General features: G+C 34.4%; 1 protein-coding gene and 1 long non-coding RNA gene across 2 annotated transcripts; one reads left to right on the top strand and one right to left on the bottom strand.

Moving 5' to 3' along the window:
• Window positions 1-2,217: 2,217 nt before the first annotated feature.
• LOC113503310 lies at window positions 2,218-3,001 on the bottom strand. The gene is made up of 2 exons (XR_003401440.1): window positions 2,604-3,001; window positions 2,218-2,415 (listed from the first exon to the last, which is right to left on the bottom strand). It is a non-coding gene; the product is annotated as an uncharacterized LOC113503310 (long non-coding RNA).
• Window positions 3,002-8,332: 5,331 nt separating this feature from the next.
• LOC113503309 (G-patch domain and KOW motifs-containing protein) lies at window positions 8,333-11,945 on the top strand. The gene is made up of 6 exons (XM_026885165.1): window positions 8,333-8,681; window positions 8,916-9,207; window positions 9,825-9,913; window positions 10,229-10,403; window positions 11,026-11,158; window positions 11,444-11,945. The coding sequence occupies exons 1-6, from the start codon at window positions 8,551-8,553 to the stop codon at window positions 11,911-11,913; spliced, it is 1,290 nt and encodes a 429-aa protein (XP_026740966.1). The 5' UTR covers window positions 8,333-8,550; the 3' UTR covers window positions 11,914-11,945.
• The last annotated feature ends 509 nt before the right edge of the window (window positions 11,946-12,454 follow it).

Genomic DNA, 12,454 nt, shown 5'->3' with positions numbered 1-12,454 from the left:
AACCCACGACCTCCGGTATAGCAGTCAGGGTCACTAACCACTAGACCAACAGGCCATAAGTATACTTGATACATAGTGTACACTTATAGTACCTATTTTGTCCTCTTCCCCTTTATTTATTGCAGGCGATCTATCCGCATCTTCATTCCATTCACCTGTTCTATCAGTCATCAATTTACTCTTCGTATATTGCTCATCCTTTACACAAACCATCCATCTTTAATTCGACATTCACCTGCCAGTATGCACCGCTATATTCATCAGTCTTTGAGAGTCAAGGTGCCTTTCGTCTCTACTTACTGAATGTAATAAGCAAATGAGATATTGCTTCTCTTGAATGGTCAGGAAATTATTGGAAACTCAATTCTTGTTACAAGACATTAAATAAGGAAAAATGTAATCTTTAGCTATTGTTTTGTTCTGCAATGACTGAGGAGTCTTCTCATCTTTCTTACTTCATAGGATCATTTCTGTAGTAAGCTTTTCTTGAGACCTTCGTACTATGTGAGTCCTCACTAGTGGCGCGGTGTCCTGAGCGTGAGGCGGACATCGGTAGTCCTAACATCAGCTCTCGATGACCGTTCACTCGCCTTCACAGGGGTTCAACACTATTAAGTGATTGCTGTATCACCCGGTGTTCAAGTTTTGAACGATCCGTAGTACATACTCGGACACTGGCAAAATCCTCAGATATGTCGGTTTAATCTTCTTCTTTTCAATGAAGGCTGAAAACTATAATCTTATTTCGTACCTTACTCATACCTTAGAAAATAATATTAATTTGTGGAGTATGGCAAGATCGTGCTAAGATAATAAAGTATGTCTATTAATTAAAATTCTGAGCTGTTTGAAACTTCCTTTCCGAATAGGAATGTAGGTAATAATATAATTGTTTCAAGATTTGAGTTTACCCCGATAATCTTGCTCAATCTTTCAGTCCAATAAGTTGAATGGAAGATTAATTAGTACAGTACATTCCTCGCAAATACATATCAATTTAATATAAAGCCAACTATAGTAATCATATTTATATCTACGTAATAATATTTGCTAACAAGCGACTAAGAAGATTACAATTTACAACTACAAGTCTGCCTTCATTTTCTCGCACCCGACCCGAATTTTTTCCAGACGGCAGGTAGTATTTTAGAGCGAAGCTCGTCCAAAATGGACCCTTAGACAAAGTAATACATTTTCTAAAGCTTCATAAAAGAAATTGACTTAGAAATACTGACCTACGGGACCTTAATCTCGGCAGAGACGAGACTTGTGCCCTGCGAATAATCTTGTTTATTCGCTCCCAGTTTAATGAGATTGCCCCGCTCTAGTAGACGCATCACTACGTCAACCGACTGTCTCAGAAGTACCTCAGCGTCAAATATACTTTATTCGTTTTTTAAACCGTGCAATTTCTTTTTCTTCTTCCTTTGCGACTTTATTAAGTTGTATTTGAAAGCTGCCAATGTTTGGATCACAAATTGATGTCGTGCATAAGTGACGAGTTTCAGAGTCACCTTTTTCCTGCAGTCAATTTTACGCCTTGGGACAGAATATTATACTGTTTATTTTCTTTATAGAGTAAATGTACGAAATGGTTGATAAGGCGAAGATGCGTGGAATACTTATTATATTCATGAATTTCCCATTTTATATGTCCCTTGAATCCCGGGATTACAAAATAATCGTTAAAAAGATTACATCACCAATTTTAGTGCGCCATCTTGTCTTAAATATTTCTTCGAAGTGATTAAGGTTATCGAAGAGTACTGAGTGAGAGCTTATTTAAATATTCAACTTGTAGATTGAGTTCGAAATTGAACGTTGCGCAGGTTATAAAAAAAAAACTATTCGTATTAAAGCGATTCGATTGAAGTTAGATAAAAAGGTACAAAACTATAGAGTCTGACATACGAAACATGAGCCTGGAAAAAAGCGGCAAATTCAAAAAATCTAGCGCTGGTATCACTGTGTATAGTAAGAAAAATACATTTTGATATTTGATTTTACATCATGGATTAATAAATTATGGACAAATATTATTGTTGTTTTATATCATACGATTTTTAATGGCTCAACCGTTTTAAACATAGTATTTTTGTGTATATAATATCTACCCATTACTGTCCCACTGCAGGGCAAGGGCCTCTTCTCAGAATGAGGAGGGTCATTTTTGTATATAAGCATTCTGCAATTGTAAGGAGAAATAAATAAACGTAGTTATTATAACATTATTTATTGTGATTCGTAATCAAAATCGGAATCTAAAAAACTACTTCAAGAGATTCGTCACTATCACTACTATCATCTTTTACATTTATAGTAAAACTTTCCAGTTGCGTTTCAAGAATGTTATCTTTTTCAACATAATTATTTTCGTTTTTTAGTGTTTGAGGTGTTCTATACAATTATTCCATTCTGCAACAAAAAAAAATAATATAAAATTATTTAAAAAATGTTAACATCTATATTTTCGGTTCCTGAAGAAATACGAAAATATATAAAACATTGAATACATTTTCATAGATAACGAGATAAATGTTTTATGCAAATATGAATATGTAATAGGATTAAGCAAAGGATCAAGATAAACGTGTCGTGCTTACCAATGGCTTCCAAGATTGTAACCAAACATTGGTCTTTTACATTGAAAATCTGTTCATTGTCTTTATTTTTCACATCAAATTTATTAATCATATTGAATATTAGCCTTCTAGCCTCATTCTTAATAGGAGTCTTCATATTTAATGGTTTAAAATAATTTCGCAGCAAAAAAGTAAACACGTTTTATGCAAATGACAATTCATGTACTGACATTTGACATATATTTTGGTGTGGCTATATGAAGAATGTCTAAAAATTGTCTAGCTCATGTTTTGCGTGTCAGACTCTAACACCCAGTTGTTTACTACGCTTAGTGTGGTATTTCATTTTTGATTTCCCATCGCTCTACTAAAACGCTATTTGAACGACAAAACGAAGCTAACTTTTTTAAGTGGCACCCGTTATGAAATTAATCTAGTTAAAATTGTGAATAGCAGTGAAATTGCTCTAAACTTTTGGGACATACGTCAACACCAAATTTTGAGGTGTATTTACGGGCAATGCCACGCTTTCCGAAACCAGACACACTGGGGAATTTCTAAATCGAGTCATAATTTCGGTAGCTATTTTTGGTTGAATGCCATTATTTGGACATAGTTAATCTGTTCATTTAATTTCAGATACAATTCTATTAGTCGACTGGTTTTAAGCATATCAGGGTAAAAATATGTTTATTTAATCAATCGATTTCTGTTTTACCACTCCTTCTTCGATGAAATCTAGAAATATTTTTTCGTTCCCTTTTGTGAGTTTAATAAGTGCAAGAAGATAATGGTTTTATAGAATCGAAATGATAAAATACCTTAGACTCCGTCTGATTCAATGTTACAGCAAAAGTGATCCATTTGAATTGATCACTTTCAATTAACAAATTCCTTTCAACATTGCGATAACAAAAATGTCTAGAAAATGAAACAAATCGAATCAATCTTCATTTTCTTCAATATGAACTTAGGGCGTTTAAAAGGTTAAACTAAATTCGTTTAAATTAGAAAGATGTGGTAAAAACATGAAGGTAGATATCTATGTATATTCAATGACCAAAAATCTGTTGAACGAACAATATTTTCAGTCCTTCCTTTTTTATCGTAGATGAGATAAGAATTTTATGTTGCGTAAGTCCAATTTGCTGCAATAAAATCAATTTAATGGAGTCGGGCATTCAGAGGAATTACAGATAGTATTAGGAGGGACGGAAAATACGGGCATTTGTGAAAGGACGGACAGGTGCAAGCGGGAATCACGTGGCTAATGTTCCGTAGCGTATGTGTTTTTTTTAAAACGACTCCCACTCTAAGGATCTTAATTCTTGTGTCGCGGGGTTTTTAACAAACATGCAAGTCACAGTCATGTACAAAGACAAGCAGACGCAGAACAACTCTTCGTGGATCATACAAACGTTTGTCCTACGCGGGGACGATCGAACACATCGCGCATATTGGGTGTGCTTGGTCACCTCAACCACTAGTCTATCCGTGCAGTGAAATAGTTTGTTCAAAAATACATCTTTCACATCTTGCATAACTCTCCCAAAGCTGGAAACAAAACTAAGCTCTATTGCAAAAAACTTCTCCATGTTCTTGGGAGAATCGATAGTCTTTTTTGAAAACGGTAGCTACATACTATTTTACACGAAGTGATTACACATTATTTGGGCTTTGACATTACTTAGGTAAACTGGTGTTCAAACTATCTGGTTTTCTAACTATTTTTTTTAACATAATTATTATGTTAAGAGTACGTTATCAATTTACGAGTAACATGTAACATCGCACAGCAATTATTACAGAGTCACGTTTTCCGTACATCCCCACGCAATTCTGAAAAGGTGACTCTATGTTCTTATTTTGTGACGCACATTTCTGTCTGCCACTTGACAGGACATGTGTGTGTTCTCGGGCTTATAGTAGATTACTGGATATTTTCCCTAAGGTGTCGTGGGGGACAACTAATCCATTATTTGAGAAAAACCTACAAAAGTGCAGCTATATGGCTGTTTTTGCTTTGGATAGGTGGATTATGTATCCTTTGCCTTAGCTTGATCAACAAGCATTTTAATTATATTAATTTGCAAGTGGATCGTAAAGTTTCCTCATGGTTTAAGCTAATTTAGCAAGTTCCTATTTTAGTTAAATTGAGTTACAACCTGATGGCAATTTTTAAACCGCCCCTAGGTCTCTTAAATCAAAATCCATTTATTCAAAGTAGCACTTTTTGTACGTCAGTTTTATTTAGACAGCTCCCCGTTTCGCCCACCCTTCACCGCTTCTTCAGTGATCTAGATGTGAGGAAGAAACAAACTCCACAAAATCGGTGTGCTCTTTTTCTGATAAAGCTTAACATGCTGTTGAAAATACTCCAACTTAATCACGATGTATTTCTTTACCGTTTCTACAAGTGATCATTATTTGATTACATGAATATGCACATGGAATTGAGAAGACATTGGTAAGCAGGGATTTTAACCAACAAACTGTATCTTGGCAGTTTAATGGTATATTATTAAACTATCACTGCTGGTTAAGTAAAACAAATCAAGAGTAAAAAACCTAGTTGTATTTTTTATGATCTTGCTTGTTTAATCACGCCGCGACTAGATCAGTTTTGAAATACTTAGATTAATTTGGATTCCTCGTAGACAGTTGTTTGTTTTCATATACAGAAGTGGATCAAAATTCTTCCAAGCTTACCGAAACACGTCGTAAAGCACAAAATTCCAAGAACTTAATTAATTATTATCAAAGATCAAAATTGTTGTTATTTTCACCTCTTCAAACCAAACTTGAGCAGAGTCAATAGTTGTCTCAACTTTGAATCTCGCAACAAAGCAATCAGCTCCCCAAACAGTTTCAATTCGATAGCCAGGAGTAACTAATTAAAACACGGATGGTAAACTCGAGTTAGGTACTTATTCCTTTCAGGGGCAGCCGAGACCCGGTGAATATTCATAACCGTTGAGATATTTGCTGGTCCTTTGGTCCCTAGCCCATCTCTGGCCCTATCTAACCAAGTTCTCGGTAATTGCGTTCAACTCGAAACTAAACGGCAGACTATTAATTTAATTGTGATGTATTAACTGTACTAAAGTTGTAATTTCCTGACGGAAAGCTCGCCATGATATTTCGTTGATAACGCTATGCTTGATACAAAATATTATGTAAACTATGAGTGGACACGCCAGGCCTTGTACTATATGAAATTTCAATCGATAAGAAATTCTTGCAAATAATATAATTTATAAACTATTTTGAAACTTGTTTTTGTGAATTAAAAGCACACATTTTGAATAAAAAAAACTTTGCAATGAATAAAATGGGTTGGGTGTGTACCAAAATTAAAATTTATAGGCAAATGTAAGATGAACATAAACTGTTTAATATTCTTAGGTATTTTAAACACTTTCTAGTCTTTCTTTCAAACTAATTACCTATACTTAGATAAATTCCAACTCTTTTTACTCCACGTTTTTGTTTACGTCCAGTCCTCAATGCACATTATGACGACCTCCGTGGTCGAGTGGCGTACGCACCGGTTTCAAGGTCTCGCTAGCTCTGAGGTCCCAGGTTCGATCCCCGGTCGAGTCAATGTAAAAATTCACATTTCTACATTGTCTCAGGTCTGGGTGTTTGTGGTACCTTCGTTGTATCTGAATTCCATAACACAAGTGCTTTAGCAACTTACTTTGGGTTCAGAACAATGTATGAGATGTTGTCCGCATTTATTTATTATTTTCACAAAAATAGGAAACATGTTTTAAAACTGGCAGGTGCGAAAAAACATTTTGGACCAAGTACAATAACTGGGACAGATATTAAAATCGCTCACACAGAAAATCAAATATCCGTGACAACAAGTCACCTACAAAAAAGTTTTTATTCTGGTAGGTCGAGTTATTCCATTTTCACTGATTCTGATATATAAATCTGGTTTAATAGGTCTGGTTTGCGTAATATCAAAACTAAGACAGACCATTTGTCGGTTATTCAAGCCCGATAAATCAATCAGCAATCGCTTTTAACAGTTTGATACAACACAAAGCGATCGGTATCTAGTAAAAATATTAACTCAGCCTCCATTGCTGGACATCGGCCTCTGCCAATTTGCACCACAAAACCGGTCCTTCGCCTTCCGCATCTAGTCCTTACCAGTTTCTATTTTAGGTCATAGATCCAAGTACAGTATACAATACGGCCTACCAAATACTGCACCTGTAAGAGTCCAACTTCATACAGTTATTTACACAAGTCACAATCCGTGTATGGTTGCCCCTAAGACATCAATCAGTAATAATCCCATCAGATTGAGTAAGAGATGATCCCCCAACCACGTTATTAATGCAAATTGCTTTCAAAACCGTTACTCAAACTGTTCTGTAATGCATGTACCCAAGCGTCAGCCGTGAATAATGGAACACATATTTTTCCATTCACAGGTTGGCCTAGAGGGCGCTTCAGTCAATTAAGAGATTGTGTCGTCTGAGCAAACATGCAAGCCGTCATTACTTAATGTACCTTTGCAATGCTTTTAACCAACACATTTAGTTACGCGAGAACAAAGCTTTTATACCGCCGGGAGTGTTTCTTTAGCTCGTTGAATAATACTTGGTATGTAAATTACAATTTTATATGGAGGTGATAAAATCTTTTATTTTATTTGTTGACAATAATAAATCCACCTTTAGCAAAAATGACCAGACATTGATTTCTTATAGGGTAAAACGTAAAATATGCATCCTGTAAAACAAAATAAATCCTTTTTTTACAAATTATTATTAAAATAGGTGCTCTCGAAACACGTCGTCTTGAATTCACTCGTAAGGTAACATAAACACTGAAAAAAAACGGCAATATACTTTATTCGAGCTAAGTAACTAACGGTATAAAAACGTATTGTCCTATTTCTATAGCAAATAAATCGCAGCCTGCACAAAGCATTCGCCCAGTCCAATTTATGTCGGTATTGTCGCGAAAATATTTCATTTGTTTTGTTCATTGCTCGTCGCTGCTCAACGCTTGCTTGGTGGAGCAAGGAAGAAACATAACGAGCTAGCAAAATAGACAATCTTGTCACGATGTTTTTTTTTTATCTAGTTTATTATGAGGTGATAGAATCGTTAACGTTCTAAATCGTCTGTAGGAGAAGCTAGACAGTAAGGAATGTACGAGATAAGTTACTCCATTCAAAATAGGCGATAGAAATCGTTTTTGGAATATTGTTTTGACGAAAAAAAAGAATTTACGGGTAAATTTATGAATGTTAGGATCATTTGATTTTGTAACATCCTATCGTACTTAAAAAAAATAACATATTGGTCCCACAACACTCAGAAGACGTTTATTATTGGTTTGAGTAAATACTTAAATAAATCAATTTTAATCCAAACGTCAGAGGGGGAATTAGATATTTTTAAATCAGACATCAGCGGTATTTTGTTTCTTTCATTGGCGGGTAATTTTTATAAGACCAGATTTCTCTTTCAAACGCTTTAACAAAAAACTAAAAAATCAATGAAAAATATTGAGGTAAGCAAGAATTGTTTAGCAAGAAGATAATAGTTAGCTCATATTTTAATATATGCAGAAAATGCAAACAGTAAATAAGAGAAACAAATATACCAAGTCTTAGTACAAGGTACTTGAGGTTAAAATGCTTGATATCAAAACGGTAAAAACCAAACTGTCAGTTTTACCAGCTTTTGATATATCATAGACTTTCACCTTCTATGACATTCATTCGTGCGTTTTTGTTTGTACGTCAAGCATTGATATTGATAATTTGATAATAATTCTGCTGTCAATTCAATGACGCGAAGTTAAATTGTGTGTTTAATTTTATTAAATTGGACTTTTCAACACAATCAACAAAGTACATTTACGTAGCTTAAGAAAATCATTTAGTATCCGAACTACGACATTTATAAAAATATTAAATTAATGAACGTGGAACAAAATGGAAGGCAAAAAAATATCCTTTGGATTTTTTAAAAGCAAAAAGGTTGATAAACCTTTGATTCCAGTTGTAAATGAAGAAAAGAGAGAATATATAGAATGTGTAGAAGAGAAATCTATCAAAGTTGTTGGGTAAGCGTCTGTTGTATTATAAAAAATCTAACCTCGAAATTACTTGTGTTGTAGCTATATTTTATTATAGGCTCGGCGTTTCAGTATTTATAAACCTCTAATCACTTGAATTTATATTCTATAACTGATGTTGACCTGACTAAGACAGTATTTTGTTAGAAAATCTATTATTTTTATTAGAAAACTAACGTTTATACATATGCAATGTCAAGACCTTTACATTTATTTTTCCAGGGGTGAAATCGAAACAGTTAACGAGCCGTTAGTGATACCCATGAAACCAAACACACTAATTACTGCAGAGAGGTTACAACAGATTGCTGAAAAAGTTGAGAAAGCGATAGAAGAACCAGAAATCAAAGAAGAGGTGGTTGTAAAGGTTGAAAAGACTGATGATAATGAGACCCTCGATCAAATGGCTGTTAGGGAGTTGATGCAAGAAGCTAAAGGTCATATTAAAGTGGAAACGCCGGAGAGTCTTGCTATTCCAACACCTGCAAAGCCTGTTATGTCTGGAGAGAAAGAGGTAAAACTACCTTTATACTTTCCGAAGCCGTTTGTTAGAACTTTGTTTGTTTTTATTGCAATAAATTAAGATATTTGTAGTGTAAATATAGAACTATGAATAATTTAGGGGTTGTCGGAATGTACCAACTCTCTAACTGGCACCACGTAAGTGGGTCAGGGTGCGCTCTTAAGTGCCTTTGATAAATAACTGTTTGGTTACTGTTCAGTATCCTGTCTGTATTAAATGAGAGTGGATATACCTCTCAGATTAATTATTGTGTGGAGTATTAATGGCATTATTGCTGTCTTTGAAAATTCACACTCATTATCTGGCATTCTTAAGTTATTTTTGTGGCATATTGTTGGATTTTTAAATGTAATAAATAATGTTCTACTGCCTTCTTTACCTCTAGATGGGAATTTTTGAACATTAATATTAATCAAACTAACTTCTTGTACATTGGAGATTTCAAACTGTTACAGCCTCTGTTAAAACATCTGTGCTCTTGGGATTATTAAGAAAATACATGTACCTATGTTTAACCAATAAATATTCATATTGAAATGTAAGTTTAATACTTGCCTGCATTTGAACTTGTACTTACTCTTCTCATATTGCTTTTTATGACATTTCAGTCCACCTTGGATGATTATGATGCTGTACCTATTCAACAATTTGGAATGGCTATGCTCCGAGGCATGGGGTGGACACCAGGCAAAGACGGGTATGTTTCACTATGCATATTGAAAAAAATATTGTTTTGTATCTCTAATAGCTTTTGGTCATTATGAGACACGTTTTCAGATTTGCAACATGTTTATTCATTGCTAGTATAATTATTGTAGCACAAGTTGAGGAATCTAAAAAAGAATTGTATATTGTTTATACTTCTACGTCTTATACTGTCACTTCATATTTCAACTTATATGTAAACATCAAAACACAAATGAAGCTAGGAATATTAAAGTCGCAAATTAAGTCAATAAGTTATTCTCATTATTTCCTTTTCCAACTTTAAACTTTAAGTAATGCATTACAGATCTAAATTCAAGCAGCCTGAACTCCGTCCAAAGGGTTTGGGATTGGGAGCTGACAAAGTTATCAAAAAGTATCAGAAGAAACAATCTAAAGACAATAAGGAAGAAGAATTAGCTATACTGAAGAACTCCTTTGTGAAAATAACATCAGGGAAGTTCAGTGGTTATTATGGAAAGGTAAGATATGTTTTTTATATTTTTGTTAAAGATTATTTTCTGTACCAAATAGCAACCATTGAAGTAAACGGTTGTAAAAAATCCCTGCTAATATTATAAATGCGAAAGTAACTCTGTCTGTCTTACTGTCTGTCTGCCTGTTACGCTTTCATGTCTAAACCACTAAACAGATTTTAATGAAATTTGGTACAGATATAAAGTTGAGCTTGAGAAAGAACATAGGATAGTTTTTATCCCGGACTTTTGAAGAGTTCTTTTGGAATTGCGATATAACCAATCTCGACGCGCACGAAGCCGAGGGCGAAAAGCTAGTCTTGTATAATACAAATAAACATAGCTACTAAGATCACCTCAATAGGCAACTCCCATAGCTATAAGCAAAGCATGAAAATAGAAAAGACTGAAACAAGTCATCATTAGCAAGGAAGTAAACAAGGAAAAATAGAATACTTTACTGCCAGCATGCTCTTGTTGTAAAGTGTATTTTAACAGTTTTAACATGGTACTATGTGCTAGTTTTAGGCCAAAAAATCCCCCATTTGCCCAGTGGCTTCCCTCTAAACCTGTAAAACTGTCAAATATTAATGAGAGAATTCAAACGCAATTTAATCTATAATTACAGGTTGTAAGCTTAGATGAAGATAATGGTCGTGTCATGGTAGAAATACCTGTGAAGAAGGAATCCGTCAGCCTCAGTGAATTTATGATGCATGCAGTCACAAAAGCGGAATATGATAAGGAATCCAAAGTCATAAGTAAGTATACAACTTCCTATCATCAATACGCCTCTCTTATCATGAAAATTAAAACTGTTTGTATATTGTCCAAGTATTGCAACTTGCAAGTATTTTACAATTTATTATTATTCACGTAAATTTCAGTAAATTCCTTTCTTTCAGATACGATTGAAGACGTAACTAACGACTTCAGATTCTGTTATACAAATCCTGCCTCTTGAATGGCGTGTAAGTTTCAACGCTTGGACAATCATTGTTAATTCTCAAATATTCCTAACACATAACCTTCCACTAAAATTTTAGACGCAGATTCATACGAAGCATATAAAAAGCAAGATAGAAACCCTCAAAAGTCCTCAAAACAAGAAGAAAGGAGTTCGTCAAGTCAAAGAAGTAATGAAATCAATACAAAAGATGAAAGGTCAAGAAGTAATGACGATTACAGAAAGCAAAGAGACGATAGATCATCAAATGGAAGGAGCGTAGACAAAGTAAGAAGTAGAAGAAACTCCTCAAGCAGTGAGGAAAGGTCAAGTCGGAAAAAGAAAAAAGACAAAAAGAGGTACAGTAGCAACGATTCCCTCAGCTCTCTTTCTGATGACGATAGGAGTCGAAGGAAACATAAATCGAAGAGTAGGAGACGCCACAGTAGTTCAGATGACTCCCGAAAGAAAAGCCCAGAAGGTAAAAGAGATATTGATAAAAAACGTAAAGGAAAGAAGAAGAAGAGAGATAGAGATCGTTCCCCAAATTATAAAAAGCATAGAAAGTAAGCATCAAGTGTAAATAAAACTAATTTTAATTATTTTCTTTGTTTTATTGTGGATACATTAATTTTCAAAATCCTAAATAGGAACGCAGTTTTGGACCGTGACAAAGGAGAATGGGCATTATTGTAGGAGCTGTGTCCCAACCCTTGTAACAAGTTGCGACTAGTATAAACATGTTCAATTAAGCTTTTTTATCATCAATATGCTAAGATTTACTGTAATTGCCTGCAGGTCAAAAGTTGCCGGGCTTCAAGTGCTTCAAATAAAAACAAGGTTTTTGTTTTAAATAATGCTTTAATGTTACTTTATTACACTTTGCGTTGCCAGGTAAGGGGTTGGAACTATCAAGTGTCTGGCTAATGTGAAAACATCATGTACCTATTACCCAAGTATTTATATAAAAATACAGCTTTTATACTATCACTGTTAAAATACAATGTTATGAACATTAAAGGTGCCTGGCAATGGATTGCCACTATGCTAAGTGTCTGGCAATGAATAGCGTGATTTTTAATTATATCGAAATTATATTTAGGTATTAACG

This window comes from Trichoplusia ni, chromosome 19 (assembly GCF_003590095.1).
Source record: "Trichoplusia ni isolate ovarian cell line Hi5 chromosome 19, tn1, whole genome shotgun sequence".
Taxonomy (NCBI): Eukaryota; Metazoa; Arthropoda; class Insecta; order Lepidoptera; family Noctuidae; genus Trichoplusia; species Trichoplusia ni.
This window is presented reverse-complemented; position numbering and strand designations above follow the sequence as displayed.